We start from the raw sequence: 25,262 nt of genomic DNA on the forward strand, positions 1-25,262 counted from the left end.
TCTGCTGCGCTGGGCCCAGCCTGGCTCTGGTTGGCTCTCCACTCAGTGCTCTTGGTGCGGTGGCCGGGCCTCTGCAAAACCACCACCACCCCCTGAGGCTTCCCCCCGCTCTGCACCCTCAGACTGTCTCTGTCAGCCCTTTCTTTGGCAGGGCTCAGCATGTCCCGGGCCGGGATTCTCAGAGTGCACACTCATCCTCTTTGTCGCTGTCTCTCCAGGGTGAGCCTGGCAAGCAGGGAGCTCCCGGTGCATCTGGAGACCGAGGTCCCCCCGGCCCCGTGGGTCCTCCTGGCCTGACTGGTCCTGCTGGCGAACCTGGACGAGAGGTGAGCAGTGGGGCCCGTTGTGGGTGTGGCCCTTCCCAGGGAGAGGCGTGCTGGGCCAGCCAGGCTCCATCCTGGTGTCCTGGAGGAGGGGATGATGGGGTCCCCTAGTGCCCAGCTGCGCTGGAAGGTCGTGATGGGAGAGGGAAGGGCACAGAGACTAAGAACTGGCACGTGGCCAGGAGGAAGCTCAGTGCACTTCCAAAGCTTCAGCGGGATGGAAGGGAACTAGCCTGGGGCTCCTGAGGGGAGAAGGGAGGAGCAGAAGGGGAGTCGGGCAGGGGTGGCTCTCATGGCATCTTGTCTCCTCCTGAGCAGGGAAGCCCTGGTGCTGATGGCCCCCCTGGCAGAGATGGCGCGGCTGGAGTCAAGGTGAGTATCTGGGTGTCTCTATAGGCAGTGGGATGCGGGGGTGGGGGTGGGGGGTGACATTCTGTTGGGCCTTACAGGTCAGCCCCAGGTGGCAGGCTGGAGTCCGAGTCTTGTCTCAGGTTGGAAGGGCCTTTTTCTCCATGGCTTTCCTGGAACATTCTTCTTTAAGCCTGAGACCTCTCTCCTGACAGGGTGATCGTGGTGAGACTGGTCCCGTGGGTGCTCCCGGAACCCCTGGGCCCCCTGGCTCTCCTGGCCCCGCTGGCCCAACTGGAAAGCAGGGAGACCGAGGAGAAGCTGTGAGTATCCTTTATTCAGTAAAAGCTGGAAGTGGAGAGGGGTGGCCCAGTGAGCCGGGAGCTCATCCACTACCTGCCTGCCCCCCAGGCCCTGGGCCCAGCCCAGACCACAGGCAGAGGAGGGCTTTTCTGACAGGGTTCCCACTCTCTCCCTCACAGGGCGCACAAGGCCCCATGGGCCCCGCAGGACCGGCTGGAGCCCGGGGAATCCCAGTGAGTATCTGAGTGTCCTCTGTTGGGTTCCTGAGCGGAGCAGGCTTGGAGGCCAGTGGGAACCATGTAGGTCCTGGGTCTCCTTGGCTCAGGTGAGGCCAGCAGAAGGCCCCTGACCCTGGCCAACCTGACCCAACCTGTGTCTATCTCATTCCCAGGGTCCTCAAGGTCCCCGAGGTGACAAAGGAGAAGCTGGAGAGGCTGGCGAGAGGGGACTGAAGGGACACCGCGGCTTCACTGGTCTGCAGGGTCTGCCCGGCCCTCCTGTGAGTAATGCTTCTATGCCTGGCTCCTTGGTGCCTCCCCCTACTCAGAGCCCCCTTGAGTGTCCCATGCAGTTCACCCAGGTTGGAATCATCCTAAGAACTATCCAGGACCAGGAAAAAAAAAAAAAAAAAGAAAAGAAGTTTCCAAGACTTCCTCAGGGTTGGAGGAAGGAGCAAATGGAAAGGGGGAGGAAAGTAGGACATGTGTCATATGCATATTTCAGAAGACCTCCTATCCTGGAAGATGGGGCTCTGTCTGTGCTGACCTCTGACCTTTGCCTCTTCCTTCTGCACAGGGTCCTTCTGGAGACCAAGGTGCTTCTGGTCCTGCCGGTCCTTCTGGCCCTAGAGTAAGTGAGACGGAGTGAGCCCTTCCTTGAGGGTGGAGCCGGGCATGGGCGCTCTCATGGGGAGGGAAGCCTTGGAGTGACTGTGGCCAGAAAAGCATCTGAGCTCACAGGCTGGATGAACATGAGAACAGCTCTTGGCTGTCAGTGGGGCCCACTGGGAGTAGGATTTGACAACGAGGAGTTTAGGACAGCAGAAGAGCCACAAGGCGGTCCTGCTGGTCGCTGGCCAAGCAGAGACGCGTTTGGGCCCCTGGACTGAAAAATGTGAAGCTGCAGGACTTCCCATCAGGACGGCCACCCGACCGGCCACCCCTGAGCCCCCATACCCCCACCTTTGTTGATGACGCCTCTCTCCTGGCCTACAGGGTCCTCCTGGCCCCGTCGGTCCCTCTGGCAAAGATGGAGCTAATGGAATCCCTGGCCCCATCGGGCCTCCTGGACCCCGCGGACGTTCAGGCGAAACTGGCCCCGCTGTAAGTGTCCGTCCCCAGCATCCGGGAGGCTTGGCCTCTCTGGTGCCAAGCGCCTCTTTCAGGGCATTAGCCTGCAGGTAGTGAGGATGGCATCCTGGGGCTTCTCTGGAGGTTCAGAAGGGCCATGCTTGGTGTTGAGAGAGGGGCTGATGAAGAAGAAAGGCAAGTGCTGTGATTTTTCTTGGTCCTGGCCTGCTGCACCCCTCCCTCACCCATGGGACTGGAAGAAAACACTCTAGTGTATTCTAGCAAGTGGGGATGTACACAGGAGGGGCACACCCCCACAATTCCTAGCTGATTTCTGCTTTCTGCTGCAGGGTCCTCCTGGAAACCCCGGACCCCCTGGCCCTCCAGGCCCCCCTGGCCCTGGCATCGACATGTCTGCCTTTGCTGGCCTAGGCCAGAGAGAGAAGGGCCCCGACCCCCTGCAGTACATGCGGGCTGACCAGGCGGCCGGCAACCTGAGACAGCACGACGCCGAGGTGGATGCCACACTCAAGTCCCTCAACAACCAGATTGAGAGCATCCGCAGCCCCGAGGGCTCCCGCAAGAACCCTGCCCGCACCTGCCGGGACCTGAAACTCTGCCACCCCGAATGGAAGAGCGGTGAGGCTGCAGGGCAGGACCCCTGGCCCCAGAAAGCAGGAAGTCAGCCCCCTTCGGAACAAGGGAGGAGACTCTTTTAGCACAGGCCAGAGCCAAGGCTGTAAGGTTCTGGTGGGTGGTTGCTCCTCCACTTCACAGTAGAGAAACCTCAGCTCTGGCTCCTGGCCTCCCATGGCCACATGGCAGACCTGACTTGAGGGTAGAGTTCCATCCACCAGGCAGGCACTGCTCCTGCCCTTTGGCTTGCGCCGCGGTTTAGCACCGGCCTTTCCCGTCCAGGTCTCCTTTTTCACGGATTCGTGCATCTCCCCTCCTTTTGGCCACATGAGACCCTCACAGTCTGTGCCTCTCTCCCTTGTGTTCTCGGAAGCCTTTCTGTCTCTCCCAGGCAGGCCCGGCCCTCTCGGGAGTATGTGCCTGTCTGAGCCCCGATGGGGTCCTGCTTCCTCCTCCTGCAGGAGACTACTGGATTGACCCCAACCAGGGCTGCACCTTGGACGCCATGAAGGTTTTCTGCAACATGGAGACGGGCGAGACCTGCGTCTACCCCAACCCAGCGAATGTTCCCAAGAAGAACTGGTGGAGCAGCAAGAGCAAGGACAAGAAACACATCTGGTTTGGAGAAACCATCAACGGTGGCTTCCACGTGAGTACCTGGCTCTTCTGGGCCCGAGACGGCGTCTTCCTCTTCTTTCTCCCTTGAAGTTGGTGGCACCTCGCCCACCATTTTTTTCGGGGCTTTGCTCCAGAGGAGGGAAAGAGGAGGAACAGTACCCCATTGGACACTGCCTCTGGGCCTCACACCGTCACCCTCTGCCCTGACAGTTCAGCTATGGAGATGACAACCTGGCTCCCAACACGGCCAATGTCCAGATGACCTTCCTACGCCTGCTGTCCACCGAGGGCTCCCAGAACATCACCTACCACTGCAAGAACAGCATCGCCTACCTGGATGAAGCAGCTGGCAACCTCAAGAAGGCCCTGCTCATTCAGGGCTCCAATGACGTGGAGATCCGGGCTGAGGGCAACAGCAGGTTCACATACACTGTCCTGAAGGATGGCTGCACGGTGAGTCGGGCTGGCGAGAGCCTCCGGAGATGAGCGGCCTGGGGTTCAGGCCCGGGCAGGCGGAGGGTTGGTCCACAGCAGGTGTCATAGGCCCAAGGTGATAAGGTCCTCAGGGGTGAGGGTGAGGGGTTATGTAGAGAAGGCATGCGGAATGCCCAGTGCCATTGTTGTATCTTCTTAACTCCCTGGGCTCAGGGGACAGAAGTCCCATCCAGCACGTCCAGTTACTCTTGTAGGAGTATTCATGGCGTGTGTGGGGGTCTGCCTACGGATGGAGGGGGGAGCAGCGTGGAGGGGGCCTTGCTGGGAAGGACAGGAGCTGAGGTGGAGAGGGCTTCAGCAAGCCAGGGAAGAGTCAGGGGAGCCCCTGAGCATGTTTTGCACTTTGCGTTCTGTGATGCCCCATTTTGGGGTCCTGGGCAGCTAGCACTGGACAGTGTCTCCTTTCTTTCTCCCCTAGAAACACACCGGTAAGTGGGGCAAGACTATGATTGAGTACCGGTCACAGAAGACCTCGCGCCTCCCCATTATTGACATTGCACCCATGGACATCGGAGGGCCCGAGCAGGAATTTGGTGTGGACATAGGGCCTGTCTGCTTCTTGTAAAAACCTGAACCCACAAACAACACAATCCATTGCCAACCCAGAGGACCCAAGTATCTTCCAGTCCCAGTCACTCTAGGGCTCTGCACTGAATGGCTGACCTGACCTGATGTCCATTCATCCCACCTGCTCACAGTGTGGACTTTTCGCCTCTCTCTCTCTGAGAGACCTGAACTGGGCAGACTGCAAAATAAAATCTCGGTGTTCTATTTATTTATTGTCTTCCTGTAAGACCTTTGGGTCAAGGCAGAGGCAGGAAACTAACTGGTGTGAGTCAAACGCCCCCTGAGTGACTGTCCCCAGCCCAGGCAAGAAGAGCCCCCTTCAGGTGCCGGGCGCAGGAACTGTGTGTGTCCTACACAATGGTGCTATTCTGTGTCAAACACCTCTGTATTTTTTAAAACATCAATTGATATTAAAAACAAAAAAATTATTGGAAAGTACATATTGACTTATGCTTTGTTCTTTATTTGCCATTAGTCTTTGCTACTGTAGGCATGACCAAATGGCAGTTCTACAGGCCTTCTACTATTGACTTTTCAACCAGGAGGAAGGACTACAGAGTCTCACTGCCTGGTTTACTGACCACACACACACACACACACATACCTGCCTCTTTTTGTAACCTTTGTACTGCGTGGAATCCAAGAGTGAACTGGGACCAGAAGGCAAGATTTGAGCAGGGAGGCGGAAAATAGGAATGGCCTTGTTCTTGAGTAAACACAAAACACAGCTCTAGGGCACAGAGAATGGGACGTGTGGGCCACACCGTGCTGGATGAGGGAGATCAGAGATACTGCCAAGGGAGGGTGGGGAAGAGGTGCCAGAGCAAGTCCACAGGGGCCGGTGATGAGTACACACAATCAGCCACTCCTGGTGATCTATTTATCTGCGTCTTTCTATAAGACTTTTCGGTCAAGGAGACGTGGGAGTGTTACACACTCACCCCTACCCCTTATTCTGTTTTCCTGAGCCCTCCCTCCTCTGGCCCCTCCTCTCTACTTGCCAGACCTGCACTTATAGCTTCCGTGGCCTTCCTCCCAGCACCAGGCTTATGAATGGATGGCCTCCCATTTCTCCCTGACATCAGGAGTCCCTTGCTTCCAGTGACTCCTGGGTGGCACGGTGAGGAAACTGTCACTTTCTCTACTAGACGGGGGGCACAGTGGTGGTAATGTGTTTGGTGGGCAGGAGACACAAAGCCAATCAAAATCAATGACCATAGTATTTGGTAACATAAATTTCAAAAGAAACCTGGCTGATAAACCAGAGGGGCCAGCCCTCTCTCTGTCCCATTCTCCTGTCCCTTCCTCCAGAGGAAGGTAGACTGCTTTTCTATTAAAGAAACAGGGGAAAAAAAGATACATAGGGCATTTTTGTTGGACTCCATGTTTGTAATATTAATATCCAACTTATAGTGTAAACTTTGTTGAATAAAGGGTATCTTAGCAGGGCTACTTCATGACAAACTAAAGGAGTAAAATAAAAACATAATTAAAAATACCTAACTAGAATAGCTATCTCATAATTTAAAACAGCCCTTCCATCTACTAAGAGAGTTAACGCAGGCAAGGGGACAGCAGTGGGGCACATGGACACTTTTGGAGGTGGACAAAGGCAGAGCTGAGTGGCAGAGTTTGGCCCTACCCCACAGCCACACTCAGTGAGCACGTGCTGCTTCCCAGCCCGCTTCGCTCCCCATGGCAGTGCCACAGCTCTGGGTTCTTACTGAGGCAGCTCAGTAGATTGTGACCATCAGCTCGGACCTTTCTAAGAGAAGTCGCATTTGTACCAGGACATCAAGGTGATGCCTCAAAGCCCATCTACTTCCTGGGTACCTAGTAAAACCTAGAAATAAGAGCTCAGACTTCTAAGTCACCTGGATCCTAGGTAAATACGACAATTTCTGAAACTAGTGTCCCTCCTAACCCAGTGAAGGAACACAGAGAGAATCTTAAGAGTGCTATCGGGATGATAAAGAATCTTACTTATAGTTACTTCTGGGCAAGACTGCAGAGTAGGAGAACCCTAAGCTCACCCCATCCACAGATACATCTAGAAACCCACATCACTGTAAATAACACAGAAAATGACCTGAATCCTAGCAGAACAGACTCTCCACAACTAAATGTAGAGAAGAGGCCACATCAGAAAGGATAGGAAGGGCCACGATGTGGTCCAGAGCTAAATGGATCTACAGGACTGTCCAAAGGAGGAAGGGTCACCGGAGGTATGAGGAGGGAGAGAAACATACCTCTTCAGAGAAATGCCAGGCATTGACATTTGGGTTTGAAAACTACAGAGGCATAACTTTGTAGTTCTTACAATCAGCAGGGGCTTAATACGTGGAATTTTAAAAATCAGCAAGCTCAGCTCTGGGAGAGCTCGCACATCAAGAGGGGAAAAGTCCCCACCCTTAAAGAGACGGCACAACAACCAGCCCTAAAGAGATACAGCACGGAAGCAGTAGTTTGAAAGACGCCTGAGGTATATGGGAGCAAGATCTGTTTGCTAATCTCAGAGCATGTGCTGGAGGAGCAGGAATCTTTGGGAGACTTTTCCAGGAACAAAGAGGCTGGCAGGCAGCATTCCCCCCTCCATCCCCCCCCCCCCCCCCCCCCCGCCCAATCCCAGCGCAGAAACAAGGTCACCTGCAGGAACCAGTATGACACCAATGTTCTCCACCCGCTTGCTAAAGTGCCCAGCCCGGCATTCTCCTGTGGACACGCCCCCTCCAACCTGGCCAGCCTTGGCCAGAGTTCTGGGCAGCTACATTTCCCCTCCCACAGTGGGTGGGTGCAAAACCTATTACCATGTGCCCTGACCCCATGCTGTCCTGTGGGCCTGTCCCCACCAATATGCCCTTGGCCAGAGCCTATCCAAAGTGGTGCCACAAGCCTGACAGTGTGCAAACAGCCCCCAAAAGGGGCAAGCACCACTCCAAAGTGACTCTCGCCCTAGGGAAAAGGGAAGGTAACTATACACACCAGTCCCACTGCAGCCCCAACACAGTGCACTAGAGGCAGACAGCTGATGTGACTGCAGCCCCCACCCACCAACAAAAGCTCCTCAGGAGACAACACAAGGAAAGCATCCTGCATTTTGGTGCTATCGCATCTCTGGCAAACGTCTGATCTGACTCAACTCAAGCCCAAGGTGGCCCTACACTGGCCCACTAACAACACAGGGACCAAACCCTGCCCATAGCAGGCAAAGAAAGCCACTGTAGACGACTGGACTGAAGGCAAAAGTGGCTCAGCCACAACAGTAGGGCTCATGCAAAATACACAAGAGACACCCTGGACCAGGATCTGGTGGACAGAGGAAACTGCACTGCAGAGCACGACAGGACCTCTTCTTCCTAAGGCTACTACTTTCAAGAGCAGGAGGTGTAGCTGACTTTCCTAACACATAGAATCAGACACAGAAAGGCAGACAAAATGAGGGGGCAGAGGAATATGTCCCAGATAAAAGAACAGGACAGAATCACAGCAAGACAGCTAAACCAAATGGAGATAGAGAATTTAATTTAAATACATGGAGATAATCAAAACACAGTGGTCCAAAATCTTTGGATGTAGCAAAAGCTGCTCTAGAGGGAAGTTTATAGCAATATAGACCTACCTCAAAAAGCAAAGAAAAAAAAAATCTCAAATAAACAACCTAACCTTGTGTCTAAAGGAGCTATAGCGGTGCTTGGTGGCTCAGCCAGTTAAGTGTCCAACTCTTGATTTCAGCTCAGGTCATGATCTCACAGTTCTTGGGATCGAAATCTGTGTCAGACTCTGTGCTGGCAGGACAGAGCCTGCTTGGGATTCTCTCTCTCCCTCTTTGACCCTCCCCCATGCATGTGCGCGATCTCTCAAGATAAATAAATAAACTTAAAAAAAAAAAAAAGGAGATAGAAAAAGAAGAACAAAACCCCAAACCAGCAAAAGAAATAAAAAATATTAGAGCAGAAATAAATGATATCAAAACAAAACAAAAAAAAAATAGATCAATGAATCAGAAATGCGTTCTTTGAAAAGATCAACACAATTGATAAACCTCTAACTAGATTCATAAAAAGAGAAAAAGGGGAACACTTAAATAAACAAAATCACTAATGAAAGAGGAGAAATAATGAACAACACCACAGAAATGCAAACAATTGTAACAGATTATGAAAACCTATATGCCAAAAAATTGGACAATGTAGGAGAAATGGATAAATTCCTAAATACATATAACTTCCCAAAACTGAAGCAGAAAGAAATAAAAAACTTGAATATACTAATTACCAGCAATGAATTGAATAAGTAGTCAGAAAAACTCCTTACAAAAGTCTAGGACCAGATGACTTCACAGGTGAATTCTCCCAAAAAAGTGACAGAGACGCTTCCAGGGACCCACCAAGACAACCTGATGGGCCATAGGTGTGTGGATTGCGAACTGGGAGAGAGAAAACAAATGGAGGGAAGGGATCCCCTTCTGCAAAGAGATAAAGGGAAAAGAAAGAGCGGCTGGAGAAGCATAGGACTGTATCTGGACAAGAGAAAAACCTCTGACCGGGACGGAGAAAGATCTTATCTCTAACTGCAGGGTTTTCTCCCGACTATGGCTGGCTGCCCTGTTCGAGCACCTGGGGAGGAAGGGAGCCAGCCCCCTGATCGGTAACTAGTTCCGAGGCACAGTTGTAGTGGGAGAAAGCAATCCCTGCCCTGGAGTGCTGTGGGAAGAAGGTATATAAGCATTCAAAGGGCAAGACTGCCTGCCAGCCAGAGAATATATACTGGGTGGCACAGCGTAGCATTTCCCCAGAACCAGGGCATATGGAGTGGGAACCTTAAAGACATCGGGGTTTAAGTTCCAGCTGAGTGCCAGGGAGGCTTGGGAGTCGGGGGAGTGGGACAAACCGTGCACTCAGTACTTTGAGGCGGGGCAGCTCTTCCTCGGAACCAGGGCACACAGAGCAGGGCTCTTTTAAGACATTGGGGTTTAAGTCCCAGCCGAGCACCAGAGAGGCGCAGGAGTTGGTAGACACAGACAAATCGCCTCATTCATGCTCAAGGCACAGTGAGGATGGCTTAAACAGAGTGCTTTGGGACACTCGGTCCGTGGAGGAGAGACTGGGGTGTCTCCATTTTTCTCCCCATCATCAACAAGATGGGGCTTCAGGGAACAGACAGTGGGCCCACAGTGGAGGCGGGACCCACCTAAACCAAACTGCACCTCTTCACCCCTGGTAACTGAGAATCTACAGGAGTGGACTGGTCGCTGATGAACCAGGCAGCCTCTCCTCCAGACCAGTGCTGTTGCACTGCCGGATTTAATTCTCGGACAATTCTTCTTAAGTATATATATTTTTTCCTTCCTTTTCTTCTTCTTATCTCTTCCCTCCTCTAGTCTGGTTACTCTGGTTGCTGGTTTGTTTAAGCAGACATATTTAATTCATTCTCTTTATACATGTTCTACACCTCCTTCTTTATTTTCCTTTCTCTCTCTCTGGATTAAGCTGTATAGTTTCTCTGTCTGGTCAATTTTCTTTTCTTTTTCCCTCCCGCCCCTGTCAATTTTCTTTTTGTATGGGATAAGGCCTTTTCCATCAGCACCGCCTTCACCCTGTAGTTTACTTGCAGCTTGTGTTTCTGGTTTTGTTTTTTGTTTGTGTTTTGTTTGTTTGTTTTCCTTTCCAGGGCTATGTCAACAAACAAATCAAAGCACACCTGGTGGAGGGTCCAAAACATCACTATGAGTAGGGAGATAAAGTAACCAAAGTCACAACAACAGAGAACAAGTAACACACTCTAAAAAACACCTCCTGAAAGGCCAGGCCCTGGACAATGTATGTGCCCTCTTTAATATAGCAGTGCTCACAGGTGCAGGGCACATAACAGCTTTTAAAACACGTAAGGGGCAGAAAACTAGCCAAAAGATGAAACAGGAAAATTCTCTTCAAAAGAAATTCCAGGAAGAAATGATAGCTAAAGAATTGATCAAAACGTATATAAACAACATAACTGAAAAATTTAGAATAATAGTCATAAGATTAATCGTTGGGCTTGAAAAAAGCATAGAAGACAGCAGAGAATCTACTGCTGCAGAGATCAAGGAACTAAAAAATAATTATGATGAATTAAAAAATGCTGTAAATGAGATGCAAAATAAACTAGAGGCAGTGACAGTGAGGACTGAAGAAGTGAGGGAGGCGATTAAGTGAAATAGAAGAGAAAATTATGGAAAAAGATGAAGCTGAGAAAAAGAAAGAAAAAAAATTCTGGACCATGAGGGAAGAATTAGAGAACTAAGTGATGCAATGAAATGGAATAATATCCGTATCACAGGAGTTCCAGAAGAAGAAGAGAGAAAGGGGTGGAAGGTATACTTGAACAAATCTTAACTAAGAACTTCCCCAATCTGGGAAGGAAACAGACATTGAAATCCAGGAGGCACAGAAAACTCTCTTCAGATGTAACTTGAATCGATCTTCTCCATGATATATCATAGTGAAACTGGCAAAATACAAAGGTAAAAAGAGAATTCTAAAAGCAGCTAGGGATAAATGGGCCTTAACCTACAAGAGTAGACACATGAGGGTAGTAGCAGACCTAGCAACTAAAACTTGGCAGGCCAGAAAGGAGTGGCAGGAAATTTTCGATGTGCAGAATAGGAAAAATATGCAGCCAAGAATCCTGTGCCCAGCAAGCCTGTCATTCAGAATAGGAGGAGAGATAAAGGTTTTCCCAGACAAATAAAAACTGAAAGAATTCATCACCACTAAACCAGCCCTACAAGAGATCCTAAGGGGAACACTGTGAGTGAAATTCTGCAAACACCACAAAGGACCAGAGACATCACTACAAGCATGAAACCTACAGAGAACACAATGACTAAAATCCATATCTTTCAATAATAACACTGAATATAAATGGATGAAATGCTCCAACAAAAAGACAAAAGTTATCAGAATGGATAAAAAAAAAAAACAAGACACATCTAGTTGCTATCCACAAGAGACCCATTTTAGACCTGAGGACACCTTCAGATTGAATGTGAGGCGATGGAGAACCATCTAACATGCTACTGGAAGTCAAAAGAAAGCTGGAGTAGCCATATTTATATCAGACAAACTAGATTTTAAACTAAAAGCTATAACAAGAGGTGAAGAAGAACATTATAGAATAATTATGGGGTCTATCCATCAGAAAGAGCTAACAATTATAAATGGCTATGCACCAAATTTGAAAGCACCCAAACACATAAAACAATTACAAACATAAGCAATCTTATTGGTAAGAATGTAGTAATTGCAGGAGACTTTAATACTCCATTTATAGCAATGGACAGATCATCTAGACAGAAAATCAAGGAAGAAACAATGGCCCTGAATGATACACTGGACCAGACGGACTTGAGAGATATATTCAGAACTTTTCATCCTGAAACAGCAGAATTCACATTCTTCTCAAATACACATGGAATATTCTCCAAGATAGATCACATACTTGGTCACAAAACAGCTCTCAATAAATACAAAAGAACTTGAGATCATACCATGCATACTTTCAGATCACAATGCTATGAAACTTGAAATCAATCACAGGAAAAAGTTTAGAAAACCTCCAAATGCATGGAGGTTAAAAAACATCCTACTAAAGAATGAATGGGTCCACCAGGCAATTAAAGAGGAAATTTAAAAATATATGGAAATAAATGAAAATGAAAACACAACAGTCCAAATCCTTTGGGATGTGGCAAAGGCAGTCCTAAGATGAAAAACATTGCACTCCAGGCCTATCTCAAGAAACAACAACAACAAAAAAATCCCAAATACGAAATCTAAATCTAACAGCACACCTAAAGGAACTAGAATCAGAACAGCAAAGAGACCCTAAACCCAGCAGAAGACAAATAATAAAGATCAGGGCAGAAATAAACAATATAGAATCCAAAAAAACCAAAAAAACAAAAAAACAAACCAGTAGAACAGGTCAATGAAACTAAGAGTTGGTTAGTTGATAAAAATTGATAAACCCCTAGCCAGACTTCTCAAAAAGAAAAGAGAGGGGACCTAAATAGATAAAATCATAAATTAAAATGGATTTATCACAACCAATCCCTCAGAAACACTACCAATTATCAGAAAATAATATGAAAACTTATATGCCAACAAAAAGGACAACCTAGAAGAAATGGACAAATTCCTAGACACCCGCACACTACCAAAACTCAAACAGGAAGAAATAGAAAATTTGAACAGACCCGTAACTAGTGAAGAAATTGAACGAGTTACCAAAAATATCCCAACAAATCAGAGTCCTGGGCCAGATGGCTTCCCTGGGGAATTCTACCAGACATTTAAAGTAGAGTCAATACCTATCTTTCTCAAGCTGTTCCAAAAAATAGAAATGGAAGGAAAATTTCTAGATTCATTCTATGAAGCCAGCATTACCTTGATTCCCAAATGGGACAGAGACCCCATGAGAAAGGAGAACTACAGGCCAATATCCCTGATGAACATGGATGGAAAAATTCTCAACAAGATACTAGCAAATCAAATTCAACAGCATATAAAAGGAATTATTCATCATGATCAAGTGGGATTCAATCCTGGGCTGCAGGGCTGGTTCAATATCCAGAAATCAATCAATGTGATACATCACATTAATAAAAGGGTAAGAACCATATGATCCTATCAATAGATGCAGAAAAAGCATTAGACAAAATACATCCTTTCTTAATAAAACCCCTCAAAGTCGGGATAGAAGGAATATACTTAAACATCATAAGAGCCATTTATTTATGAAAAGCCCACAACTAATATCCTCAATGGGGAAAAACAGAGCTTTCCACCTAAGACCAGGAACACGAAAGGGATGTCCACTCTCACCGCTGTTGTTTAACAGAGTGCTGGAAGTCCTAGCATCAGCCATCAGACAACAAAAGGAAATCAAAGGCATCAAAACTGGCAAAGAAGAAATCAAGCTTTCACTTTTTGCACATGACGTGATACTCTACATGGAAAACCCAAAAGACTCCACCAGAAGCCTGCTAGAACTGATACATGAATTCAGCAAAGTCGCAGAGTACAAAATCAATGTACAGAAATTGGTTACATTTCTATACACCAATAATGAAGCAACAGAAAGAGAAATCAAGAAACTGATCCCATTTACAATGGCACCAAGAACCTAAAATACTTAGGAATAAACTTAACCAAAGATATAAAAGACCTGTATGCTTAAAACTAAAGAAAACTTATGAAGGAAATTGAAGATGACACAAGGAAATGGAAAAAAATTCCACGCTCATGGATTGGAAGAATAAATATTGTTAAAATGTCAATCCTACCCAAAGCAATCTACACATTCAATGCAATCCCAATCAAAACTGCACCAGCATTCTTTCCAAAGCTTGAAAAAACAATCCTAAAATTTGTATAGAACCACAAAAGACTCCGAACAGCCCAAGTAATCTTAAAGAAGAAAACCAAAGCGGGAAGCATCACAATCCCATACTTTAGCCTCTACTACAAAGCTGTCATCATCAAGACAGTATGGTATTGGCACAAAAACAGATACATAGACCAATGGAATAGAATAGAGAACCCAGAATTGGACCCACAAATGTGTGGCCAACTAATCTTTGACAAAGTAGGAAAGAGTATCCGATGGAAAAAAGTCTCTTTAGCAAATGGTGCTGGGAGAACTGGACAGCAACATGCAGAAGAATGAAGCTGCACCACTTTCTTACACGATACACAAAAATAAACTCAAAATGGATAAAACACCTAAATGTGAGACAAGAAGCCATCAAAACCTTAGTAAATGAGAAAGCAGGCAACAACCTCTTTGACCTTAGCCATGGTAATTTTTTGCTCAACACATCTCCAAAGGCAAGGGAATTAAAAGCAAAAATGAACTACTGAGACCTCGTCAATATAAAAACCTTCTGCACCGCAAAGGGATCGATAAAACTAAAAGACAACAACAGAATGGGAAAATATACATGCAAATGACATATCAGATAAAAGGCTGGTATCCAAAATCTATAAAGAACTTACCAAACTCAACACCTGAAAAACAAACAATCCAGTTAAAAAATGGGCAAAACAAATGAATAGGCATTTTTCCAAAGAAGACATCCAGATGGCCAACAGACACATGAAAAGATGCTCAATGTCACTCATCATCAGGGAAATACAAATCAAAGCCACACTGAGGTACCATCTCACACCGGTCAGAGTGGCTAAAATGAACAACTCCGACAACAACAGATGCTGGTGAAGATGTGAAGAAATGGGAACCCCCTTGCACTGTTGGTCAGAATGCAAACTGGTGCGGCCACTCTGGAAAACAGTGTGGAGGTTCCTCAAAGATTAAAAATAGAACTACCTAACACCTAGCAATAGCACTACTAGGAATTTATCCAAAGGATACAGGAGTGCTGATTCATAGAGGCACATGTACCCCAATGTTTACAGCAGCACTTTCAACAGTAGGCAAATCAAGGAAAGATCCTAACTTTCCATCAACTGATGAATGGATAAAGAAGATGTGGTTTATATATACAGTGGAATACTACTTAGTAAAGAGAAAGAATGAAATCATGCCATTTGCAGCAATGTGGGTGGAACTGGAAGGTATTATGCTGAGTGAAATAAGTCAGTCAGAGAAAGATAGATGTCATATATTTTCACTCATATGTGGTTCTTAAGAAACCAAACAGAAGACCATGGGGGAAGAGAAAGGGAAAAAAATAGTTAAAAACAGAGAGGGAGGGAGGCAAACCAGAAGAGACTCATATACAGAGAACAAACTGTGGGAGATTGGGGTGGGTAGGCGAGAGGGAAAAATGGGCAATGGGCATTGAGAAGGGCACTTGTTGGGATGAGCACTGGGTATTGTATGTAAGCGATGAATCACAGGAATCTACCCCAAAAACCAAGAACACACTTTACACATTGTATGTTAGCTACTTTGACAATAAATGATATTTTTAAAAGTTTTACAAAAAAAATCCTCTGCAAAAGCAGGGCTAGAGGGAACATACCTCAACATAATAAAGGACTTCTATGAAAATCCCACAGCCAACATCATACTCAATGGTGAAAAACTGAGAACTCTTCCCCTAAGATCAGAAATAAGAGAAGGATGGGGCACCTGGGTGGCTCAGTCAGTTGGGCGTCTGACTTCGGCTCAGGTCATGATCTCACGGTTCATGGGTTTGAGCCCTGCGTCGGGCTCTGTGCTGATGGCTGGCTCGGAGCCTGGAGCTTGTTTCAGATTCTGTGTCTCCTTCTCTCTCTGGCCCTCCCTGTTCATGCTCTCTCTCTCTTTCTCAGAAATAAATAAAACATTTAAAAAATAAAAAAAAAAAAAGAAAGAAGACAAGGATATTCACTCTCACTTTTATTCAGCATAGTACTGGAAGTCCTAGCCATAGCAATTCGACAACATAAAGAAATAAAAGGCATCCAAACTGATAAGAAAAAGTAAAATTCTCACTATTTGCAGATGAAATGATGCTATATATAGAAAACCTTTAAAGAGTCCACCAAAAAACTACTAGAACTGATAAATAAATTCAGGGAAATCACAGGATACAAAACCAATGTGCAGAAATCTGTTGTAGTTCTATATACTAATAATGAAGCAGCAGAAAGTGAAATAAAGAAAACAATTCCATTTATAATTGCACCAAAAAAATAAATTAAATATCTAGCAATAAATTTAACCGAAGACATGAAAGACCTGTACTCTGAAACGTATAAAACACTGATGAAAGAAATTAAAGATGATACAAAGAAACAGGCATGGAATGGAAGTATAAATATTAAAACATCTGTACTACCCATAAAATCATTACTGCATTATGCTAACTAACTTGGATGTAAATTAAAAATACATATATACATATACATATGTTAAAAAAAAAAGTCTGTACTACCCAAAGCAATCTCTAGGTTTGACACAATCTCCGTTAAAATACCAACATCATCTTTCACAGAGATAGAACAAACAATCCTAAAATTTATATGGAACCACAAAAGATGCCGAATAGCCAAAGCAATCCTGAAAGAGAACAAAACTGGAGGTATCACAATTCTGGATTTCAACTTACATGATAAAGCTTATAATAATCAAACCAGTATGGTACTAGCACAAAAACAGACACAAAGATCAACAGAATAGAAAACCCAGAAATAAACCTACAATTATATGGCAAATTAATTTTTGACAAATGGGGAAGGAATATATAATGGGGAAAAGACAGTCCCTTTAACAAATGGTTTTGGGAAAACTGTACAGCCACATGCAAAAGAATGAAACTGGCTCACTTTCTTTCACCATACACAAAAATAAACTCAAAATAGATTAAAGACCTAAATGTGAGACCTGAAACCATATAATCCTTGAAGAGAGCACAGGCAGTAATTTCTCTGACATTGGCCATAGCAACACTTTTCTAGATAGGTCTCCTGAGGCAAGGCAAACAAAAGCAAAAATAAACTACTGGGACTACACAAAAATAAAAAGCTTCTACACAGTGAAGGAAACAACAACACTAAAAGACAACCAACTGAACGGGAGAAGATATGTGCAGATGACATATCCAATAAAAGGTTAGTCTCTTTATTGAAGATAGAAAATACTCAAAATATAGAAAGAGCAGATATAACACCCAAAAAACAAATAATCCAGTTAAAAATGGGGAGAAGACATGAATACACATTTCCCCAAAGAGGACATCCAGGTGGCCAACATCAACATCACTCATCATCATGGAAACGTAAATCAAAATTACCAGGAGATATCACCTCACACCTATGAGAATGGCTAAAATCAAAAAGAGAAAAAACAAGTATTGGTGAGAATATAGAGAAATATAGAGAATATAGAGAAAAAGGAACCGTCTTGCACTTTTGGTGGGAACATAAACTGTGGCAGCCACAGTGGAAGACAATGTGAGTGTTCCTCAAAAAATTAAAAATGGAATTACCATATGATCCAGTAAACTTACGAGTACTTATTGCCAAAAAACAAAAACACTAATTCAAAGGGAGACATGCACCCCTAAGTTTACTGCAGCATTATCTATAAAAGCCAAATTATGGAAGCAGCCCAAGTGTCCACTGACTCACGAACGGATAAAGTGGTTTATATATACAACAGAATATTAGTCAGCCATTAAAAAAAAAAAAAAAAGAAATCTTGCCATTTGCAACGATGTGGATAGAGCTAGAGTGTATTAGGTTGAGCAAAATAAGTCAGAGAAAGACAAATACCGTATGATTTCACTCATATGTGGAGGTGAAGAAACAAAATAAACAAAGAAAAAAGAGACAAACCAAAAAGTGACTCTTAACTATAGAGAACTGATGGTTGCCAGAGGGGAGGTGGGAGGGGGATGGGTGAAATAGGTAAGGGGGTTAAGAGTACACTTAGGATAAGCACGGAGTAATGTATAGAGTTACTACACTGTACATCTACAACTGATATAACACTTTATGTTAACTATGCTCAAATTAGAATAAAACAAAGAATCTTACTTGTAAACACAAGAATAAGAATTATTTGGCCCAGAGGAAGTATTTAGGATCCTCTAGATTCATGTAGAGTTTTTACAAATAGGCTTAATCTTTAATTTCATTGTTTATTTTTTTTAAGTAGGTTCTACACCCAACATGGGGCTTGACCTCACAACCCTGACCAAGATCAAGAGTTGCATGCTTTACCAACTGAGCCAGCCTGTGCCCCAACAAATAGGCAGAGTCTTTTAAATTATTTGGGTCACACCTGGGGCTAGAATCCCTAGAGCAGCTGATCCAGAGATCTTGGGGATCCTGCTTTAGAGAAACTAGGGTTACAGATTAGACGGTGAAGACAAACTGTGGCCTGTATGGGGCCTGGCAAATATCAAAAGCTTGTGGTAGATAAACTTCTACCATGATTCTGAACAAAATGCATCAGAAAGTGCAATCCTTTGCATCAGAGAGTGCAATCCTTTGCCTACAGCAGATGCTCAATAAACATTTTCCTGGCATGAGTCAATGAACAAATGGAGATTTCAACAAGGTGACACAGTGAAAGCAGGGTGAGGGCAAAAAGGGTCACAACATAGGCCATGCCAGAACCTGCAGAGAAATGATCTCTAATGAAGCCTCATGTCCAAGAACCATACTCTCCAAATCTCATTGCACTAGTGACAGCGAGGATACCCAAGCCAACCACTTTGATCAGTAACTGACAGACAGCATGATTAAACCATGCAGAACACCCCACAGTGTAGTTTGGGGTGCTAGGATATAAAGGTATGTAAATTCATAGCGTTATGCAGTCAGACTTGTTTAAAAATGTCAAGTGCTCTCCCTTGAAGATCATAGCTGAATTCTAGGCTAATACGTAGAAGAAATGCTGTGGAGGAACATGGCCATGGAATGTGACTCCAAACTGCAGTACTAATGAGTAACATGAAAAGATATGCTGGAGGCTATTTGGAAAATGGTAAAACTAAAGAGAAAATGTGTAGTTGTGAACATCTTCATGTGTTTAGGGCACGTTCTGTTTAGGACAGTGTTCTCAGAAAAGGCGATTTGCTCCCGCACAAGTGGTGATGTTCCCTCACCAATACACAGAGCAGGCGTCACTATCATGTACATCCAGACCATTAAAGGATCCAGTAGAACACCGAAACTCAGCTTGCACCCCCTGAGCTTTGGGTTACTCAGTCGTAGTCAACATCAGCCAGTCATGAAATTTAACCTTAGTTTGAAGATTCCGAGTGCAAAAATCATTAAGCAAACATTAAGAATCAACCTACAGGAATGGGGCCAAAAGCTAATATAGGCTCCCTGCCACCACCTGTTGCTCTGTTAGGGTTTCCTGAGGCCACGAGTGAAGGAGCTGGGGCCCACCTCAGCTGAATTCTGAAACCGAACTACTCAAGCTACCCAACGAGATTCCCTGCCATCGTGGGGCTGTTTGTAGTCCGTTCTTTGGACGCCAAGAGGATGGACACAGTTCAAAAAACTCAGCTTCAAACCAGGTCCTCTTAATCAGCACTGGTCAATCAGTGGAGGAAGTTATTCCTCCTTAGAAAAGCAGCTTCTCACTCCTCAGGCATCTGCCCTACCTCTAGCAACCCCCAGGGGGCACTAAGTGGTCTGTTCTCAAAGAGCAGTGGGGCAGCCTGTCGCTACAGGCGGGAGCCGGATGGGGAGGAGCAAGGCTGCTGTGGCAGGAGGCTGCTTTCTGTGATGGGAGCTCACGGGACAGGACAATGGGGGCTCCTTTTCCTCCCTCCTCCCCCATCCTGTGCTGACCCACTTAGCAGGCAACTGTGCCACGCTTCTCCAGAGGTGGCTCCTAAGACATCCAGGCAATCAGAGGAAACGGAGATCAATCAAAAAAGCAGGGTTTATTTTTCTACCAAATCCCCAATCCATGTTCCAGCCATTGGATGAAGGGTCAATCAAGCCTCACATAGACTCTTGGTAAAAACAATGGTTACTTTCTACAGGAAAAAAGGAATTTTTTTTTAAGTTCCTAGGCATTTGTGAACAGATGAAAACATTTCCCATATTAAATGGTCTGTGCTTACTCATCTTTCCAAATGTTCCCACCCTCTGCCTTTTCTGTGCAGATGAGCGGGGTAGTTCTGCAGCTGCACTAACAGTCCAATCTCCACGTCATTCCGCACTGATAACCTAGAACCACGGTACGATTTCTATTTGTGATGCCAAGGACTGCCGAAAAGATCAGGATTCAACTCTCCAAACTTTCTCTGAGTGCCTACTATTTGCTGGGCACAGGCTGGGCACCTGGCAGTGAGTCTGCTGGTTCTGAGAAACACACATGGCGCTACCAAGAGGAGCTCTCTCCCCCCAAGTGGCAGGAGGATGTTTGCTGGCGATTAAGAGAACCAACGTCTCCTCTCCTTCTGCCACCTGGGATAGGTAGGAAACTCGGGCCCTGGGAACAGGTGCTGTGTCTCTTCTGGCAGGTGCTGCCATGGAAGAACCAAGAGCAGTTGCTAAACAGCTGTGGAATTTGCTCCACAGTCCACATAGTGATGTGTCTCCAAGGAGCTCTGTGTCATGTGGCCAATGTATGAAATCTTCACTGAAGTTCTAGTGGGGGGGAGGGAGAAAAAAAAAAAAACAAGAAGAGTAAGTTCTGTTTTTGAGATGGAGTAAGAAAAATTGCCTAAATAATTTCTTGCTAGCTCGGGCAACAATATCCGTGGGTCCCAGATGACTATCTTCACGGTTACATAACCAAGAGGCCAGAGGATCTTTCTACATTCACAGAAATGCTCAGGCATGAAAAAGTGGTTCCAAATAAGTGGTTCTCAACCTAGGACAATCTTACCCTGCAGGAAACTTTTGACAATGTCTCAAGACATTCTGCGGTGTTCCCACTGAAGGGTGGGGAGGTGGTGACAGTGCTCAGCAGGTGGAGGCTAGGGATGCTATGAAACATCTCGCAGTGCACCAGACAGTCCTCACAACAAAGAGCTGTGGGGTCCAAGATATCAATGGTGCCAAGGCTGAGAAGCTCTGCTCCAGACCTGCCTGCTTCAAGTGTCTGTAGCAGATGCTTATCATCTGCAAATTTAACAGTCAGGGGTCTCAGACCAGCTCTAAAGATCCATGACATATGGTAATTCGTATGGACAGAAAGTAAGTCTGGTCAAATGCCCAGTACTTACACCCTGAGAAGTTCTTCTGTTCTTTACTAGTCTCATTAGGATTCTAACGGGATCACAGAACCAGACCCTACTTCACGGAGAACGTCTACCTCATCACGGTGAATCTGGTGATTTGGGAGGGGAATTGGACACTGCATCTAGAGAACACCCCAGGGCCACTGTATCTGTGCCTCTGAGACATCACAGGTTAGGTGCTTTTGCTCTGTGGGTCACACAGCATCTCCCGAGCAAAGGTGGTGAGGTCGCACAGCTTGATGGTCCAGGTGCAGCCACAAAGGCCATGGGGACAGGGAGAAGAGCCACGTACCGCATGAAGATCACTATGTTGTGCACCACGATATCGGGTAATGTGCAGAAGAAGCTACCAAACAGCAAATATGGAAACAGTTAGTTGGGTTTGAAGAAGGGGGGGAAAAAAAAAGGAGACTCAGCAGAAGAGTGCTGAGTTACACGGTTGGTGCTGCTTGGGGCTCCCCTGCTCCTCCACCCTCCTGACCTAAGTGCTTCCAGGGAGCACTAGCTCTGAGTCCCCACATCCTCCCACATCATGATACTTGTTTTTTCAAACCCACCACATAAATGCTGGAGCCTGTAAATGTTTCTAGTGGCTTAATGTTCTCCTAGGAAGTCCAGCACTTTGGTCGCATAGCCAACAACACATCCTCCAAACAAACTCCAAGAAGGCCCAAGCTTAGGGGACCTACAGGCCAAAGGCTGGGACTTAAGACAGGACCAGCCCCAATCAACTGAGTACACTCTGAATCCCTTCCATCCAGCAGACAGCACACATATAGACAACACTGTCCTTACTACACATAGGAAAACGGTCCTCCCATCTCAGCCTTCGCAGTAAAATTCACCTGAAAATAAGACACCAGAGTCAGTCTGTGGCCCAGGCAGGCTTGACACAGAATAGTACTGTTACCAGCAATCCGCAGACTGGAGAGCATTCTTCCATCACATACAAAATACTTCCCCGAGATTGTCCCTGAGACAGACCACGACCCTCTTAACAATGCCACCTCTTCCCTTCTGAGAGGCTAACAGGCTTCAGACTATAAAACTGCCTCTCTGATTTGTAGCGAAGTGCTTCTCTTAGAAATTCTTTTGTTTTCCTAATACTTAAATGCCAGCTGATTCTTTTTTCCCTAATTTCTCATAATGACAGGGCACACATCAAGTCTTCCTCCTCAGCCAGTTTCTACTAGCAGGAATGAGGAGAGGAAAAGAGAAGTCACGAGGCTACTGCATCCCACAGCCCCTGCTCCTCCGTGAAGCTCAAGGAGCAAGGGTCCTAAAACAACAGCGTACCAGTTGCTCACTCCGAGGTGGAATGAGGGAGACGTTAGTGGTCCCGTACGTGCCAACCACTGTGTTCATGTACTGAACCTGGCTGGACAGGCTGGTCACTGCCACAGAGTAGAAATTGGAGTTCCTGATTTTCAGGGTGGCCTGCATCAGGGTGAGGGAGGAAACAAGTATGAGTGTCCTGGGTCCAAGACTCGTAGGTGCACAATATGGCAAGCAAGGCCCTAAATCTTACCGTGATGGCGAGGATTACAAGGGAGTCCTGCTTATTAAAGGTGACTTTCACCACTTTGATGCCGTCATCGTCCACAAGGACTGAATGCGGAAATAGGAAGAAAACCACCAAACCAGAGGCCAGGAGACAGAGCAGGACAGACAGGAGGACATACTGCTTGCTGCAAATGACACAGCACATGATCAGCTCGGGCAGTCACATATCAAGGTCCAATTAGTCCAGATTAAATGCAAAACCAGGAATGAGGGGAAAGGAAAAGGACTACAAGCCAGGAACCACAGACCAGGCAAGAGTGAGTGCAGTGGGAGCCTTTTAAAAACTCATTTGAATGCCATCTGCCATCCAGGAAGAAAAGCTAAAGAGAGGAGCTCGGAGGACAGAAACATTTCCTCGCCTCCCAGGATACCCCTGTTCTCCAATGCCTTCCAGGTCAACTCTTTGACTTGACTCTCAGAATGTTTCTAGCAGTTTCCTTCCCCAGATTGTGATGGAGCAGAGATATCTTGCTGGAGCAGACAATATTAAAGGAAATGGGGAATTTACAAGAACAGATAAAAGCTTTCAAAAAGTAGCTGGCACTCATACACATATGGGACCAGGGACAGAAAGACAGAAGTAGCTATTAATAGGAGAGGCATGTAACTCACGTTCTCTGAGGGCGCAATCTCTGATCACTGTGTGGGATCAAAGCCACCAACTCGTTTACTTGTTCTAGGAAAGAACCAAACAATTATTTTGGTAAAATAAACCCAATGTGCTTGCAATACTCTCCTTTACGTCATGCACCAACCTGCCACGACACAGGCTTGCCAGGAATTAGACATTTCTAGGATACTAGGTTCCACAGTTTGGGTCTGAGGAACAAGAAACCAGTAAATCTACAGAGTGTGCCACAAATGACAAAACATCTAGCAATCCTACCAGGACGGTGACATGGCGGTTGAGAAATCTAGATCTGGTTCTAGTTTTAACGCCTGGCCTTGAGCTGCCAAATGGCCCCGGGGAAGTCATTACCTCTCTAGCCTGCTTTCTCCTCATGAAGGCTTTGGAGTAGATGGTTTCTAAGGTTCTTACCAGCTGTAAACATCTGTGACCCACCATCTAAATTGTGAAGACTTTCTGAGGACTAATTTACTAACAGATGATCCTGCACTTAATCGAGGCTCCACTCCTGAGCATGTGTTTTTCTCTCCCCACTTGAAAGATTTTCCAGACCTTAGGCTGTTAATGATTTACTATCTACTTCCCTGGAAAGAAGCTTCCAAGATGGCTCCCCTGAAAAGCTGTGCCAGGCCTCACAAGTGAGAGCAATAAAGAAACGTGACGGTCAACAAATCCCACGATGTAGAGCTCCAGGCCAAGGAGACAAAGAACAAAAGAGTGGAAATGAAGAGAGGGTTTCAAATATAAGGAGACCAACAGAAGTTGCGGAACCTACCCAAATGTATCAAGTTGGCTCTGTTCTGGGCACTGTGACTACGACACTATTGCCTAGAAGAGAAGCTCTGTCTGGGTGGCAGAAGCAGCCCTGTGGGTACCTTGGGGATCCTACCCGTGTTTACCAAAGATGCTCACCTGTTGGAATGTAGCCTGTCCCCTGGCAGGTGAGACAGGTGATGCTATCTCGACCGGTGAACTCCACATACGGGAACTGAGCAATGGCTTCTTCCTGCTCCCTTTCAGCCTGCAAATCCTCCCTGTCATCTTTCTTCCGCTTGCAGTAAGAGGGGCGAGCAGAGGTGGAATGCTGGGACCCCATGGCCGGGATGTGCCACTTGTGTCATGTCCTAAGATGTAAAGAGGCAAGTGGGCACACGTTAGTGGCCACGCTGAGCCCGGAGAGAAGAAATTGCCTCTATCAGAAAAGTGAAAACACAAAAGGGACCAAATTGCCGTCCTGTGATTGCAAACACCTGCACATTTTCTACCAGGATCGTCATTTTGTAGCACTGTTCCTCACCCGCTGCCACCCACTACGTAAAGCCAGAGGAACAACAGCCCCTTCCACCAACCTGCCCAGCTCCTCACTGCCTGGGGACTAGGGGCACCCCCGCTCCCACCGGGCCCCAGCCTCGCCCCTTCCTGTCCGCTGTCTGCAAACTCTGCGCTCTCGAGAAAACCTTCCCGGAAAAACAACAGGCACCAAATCAGTAACAGGCCTTAGAGATTCCCATCCCCCTCCGCTCCCAGCCCCGGGAGGCGGGCTCAGGTCACGCCCCCTGGCAGAGTGACGCTGCGAGCCCACCAGGGTCGCCTAGACGGGAGCGAACGCCGGCGTCCCCGGACCTGTAGGGCGCCAACTCCCAGCAGCTCCTCTCAGGGCCGCGCCCGCCGCCACCTGCCCGCTCCGGCAGGTTTACCTGCCTCTTCAGTCCTCGGTACTGCCAGCACTCGCTGCGCACGCGCCGAAGGGCAAGCCGCGTTGGGAGGCGGGGGGGGGGGGGGGGGGGGGG

At 46.6% G+C, this 25,262-nt stretch overlaps 2 protein-coding genes across 5 annotated transcripts in view; one reads left to right on the top strand and one right to left on the bottom strand.

The window, feature by feature from the left end:
* COL2A1 (collagen type II alpha 1 chain) overlaps positions 1–4,958 on the top strand; it is a 30,321-nt gene extending 25,363 nt beyond the window's left edge. For both annotated transcript variants that reach the window (XM_039243135.1, XM_039243136.1), the window contains 11 exons: positions 219–326; positions 642–695; positions 887–994; positions 1,154–1,207; positions 1,366–1,473; positions 1,770–1,823; positions 2,189–2,296; positions 2,614–2,902; positions 3,361–3,548; positions 3,728–3,970; positions 4,431–4,958. In XM_039243135.1, the coding sequence (XP_039099066.1) occupies positions 219–326; positions 642–695; positions 887–994; positions 1,154–1,207; positions 1,366–1,473; positions 1,770–1,823; positions 2,189–2,296; positions 2,614–2,902; positions 3,361–3,548; positions 3,728–3,970; positions 4,431–4,577 (1,461 nt within the window). In that variant the 3' untranslated portion in view covers positions 4,578–4,958. The remainder of the gene's footprint in view (positions 1–218; positions 327–641; positions 696–886; positions 995–1,153; positions 1,208–1,365; positions 1,474–1,769; positions 1,824–2,188; positions 2,297–2,613; positions 2,903–3,360; positions 3,549–3,727; positions 3,971–4,430) is intronic.
* A 14,998-nt stretch (positions 4,959–19,956) lies between these two features.
* On the bottom strand, positions 19,957–25,231 carry TMEM106C (transmembrane protein 106C). 3 transcript variants are annotated; one of them, XM_039243132.1, is made up of 8 exons: positions 25,096–25,210; positions 24,385–24,596; positions 23,457–23,520; positions 22,810–22,969; positions 22,578–22,718; positions 22,077–22,126; positions 21,574–21,627; positions 19,957–20,685 (listed from the first exon to the last, which is right to left on the bottom strand). In XM_039243132.1, exons 2-8 carry the CDS (start codon positions 24,566–24,568, stop codon positions 20,589–20,591), a joined length of 750 nt encoding a protein of 249 aa, XP_039099063.1. In that variant the 5' UTR covers positions 24,569–24,596; positions 25,096–25,210; the 3' UTR covers positions 19,957–20,588. The 3 variants fall into 3 exon arrangements, 1 of the variants encoding a protein (XP_039099063.1); XR_005530342.1 differs by having other exon boundaries at positions 20,599–20,685; positions 21,356–21,627; positions 25,170–25,231; XR_005530341.1 differs by having other exon boundaries at positions 20,599–20,685; positions 21,356–21,627; positions 25,096–25,212.
* Between the last annotated feature and the right edge of the window lie 31 nt (positions 25,232–25,262).

This window comes from Hyaena hyaena, unplaced genomic scaffold (assembly GCF_003009895.1).
Source record: "Hyaena hyaena isolate Hyena2069 unplaced genomic scaffold, ASM300989v1 scaffold_221, whole genome shotgun sequence".
In the NCBI taxonomy this organism is placed as follows: Eukaryota; Metazoa; Chordata; class Mammalia; order Carnivora; family Hyaenidae; genus Hyaena; species Hyaena hyaena.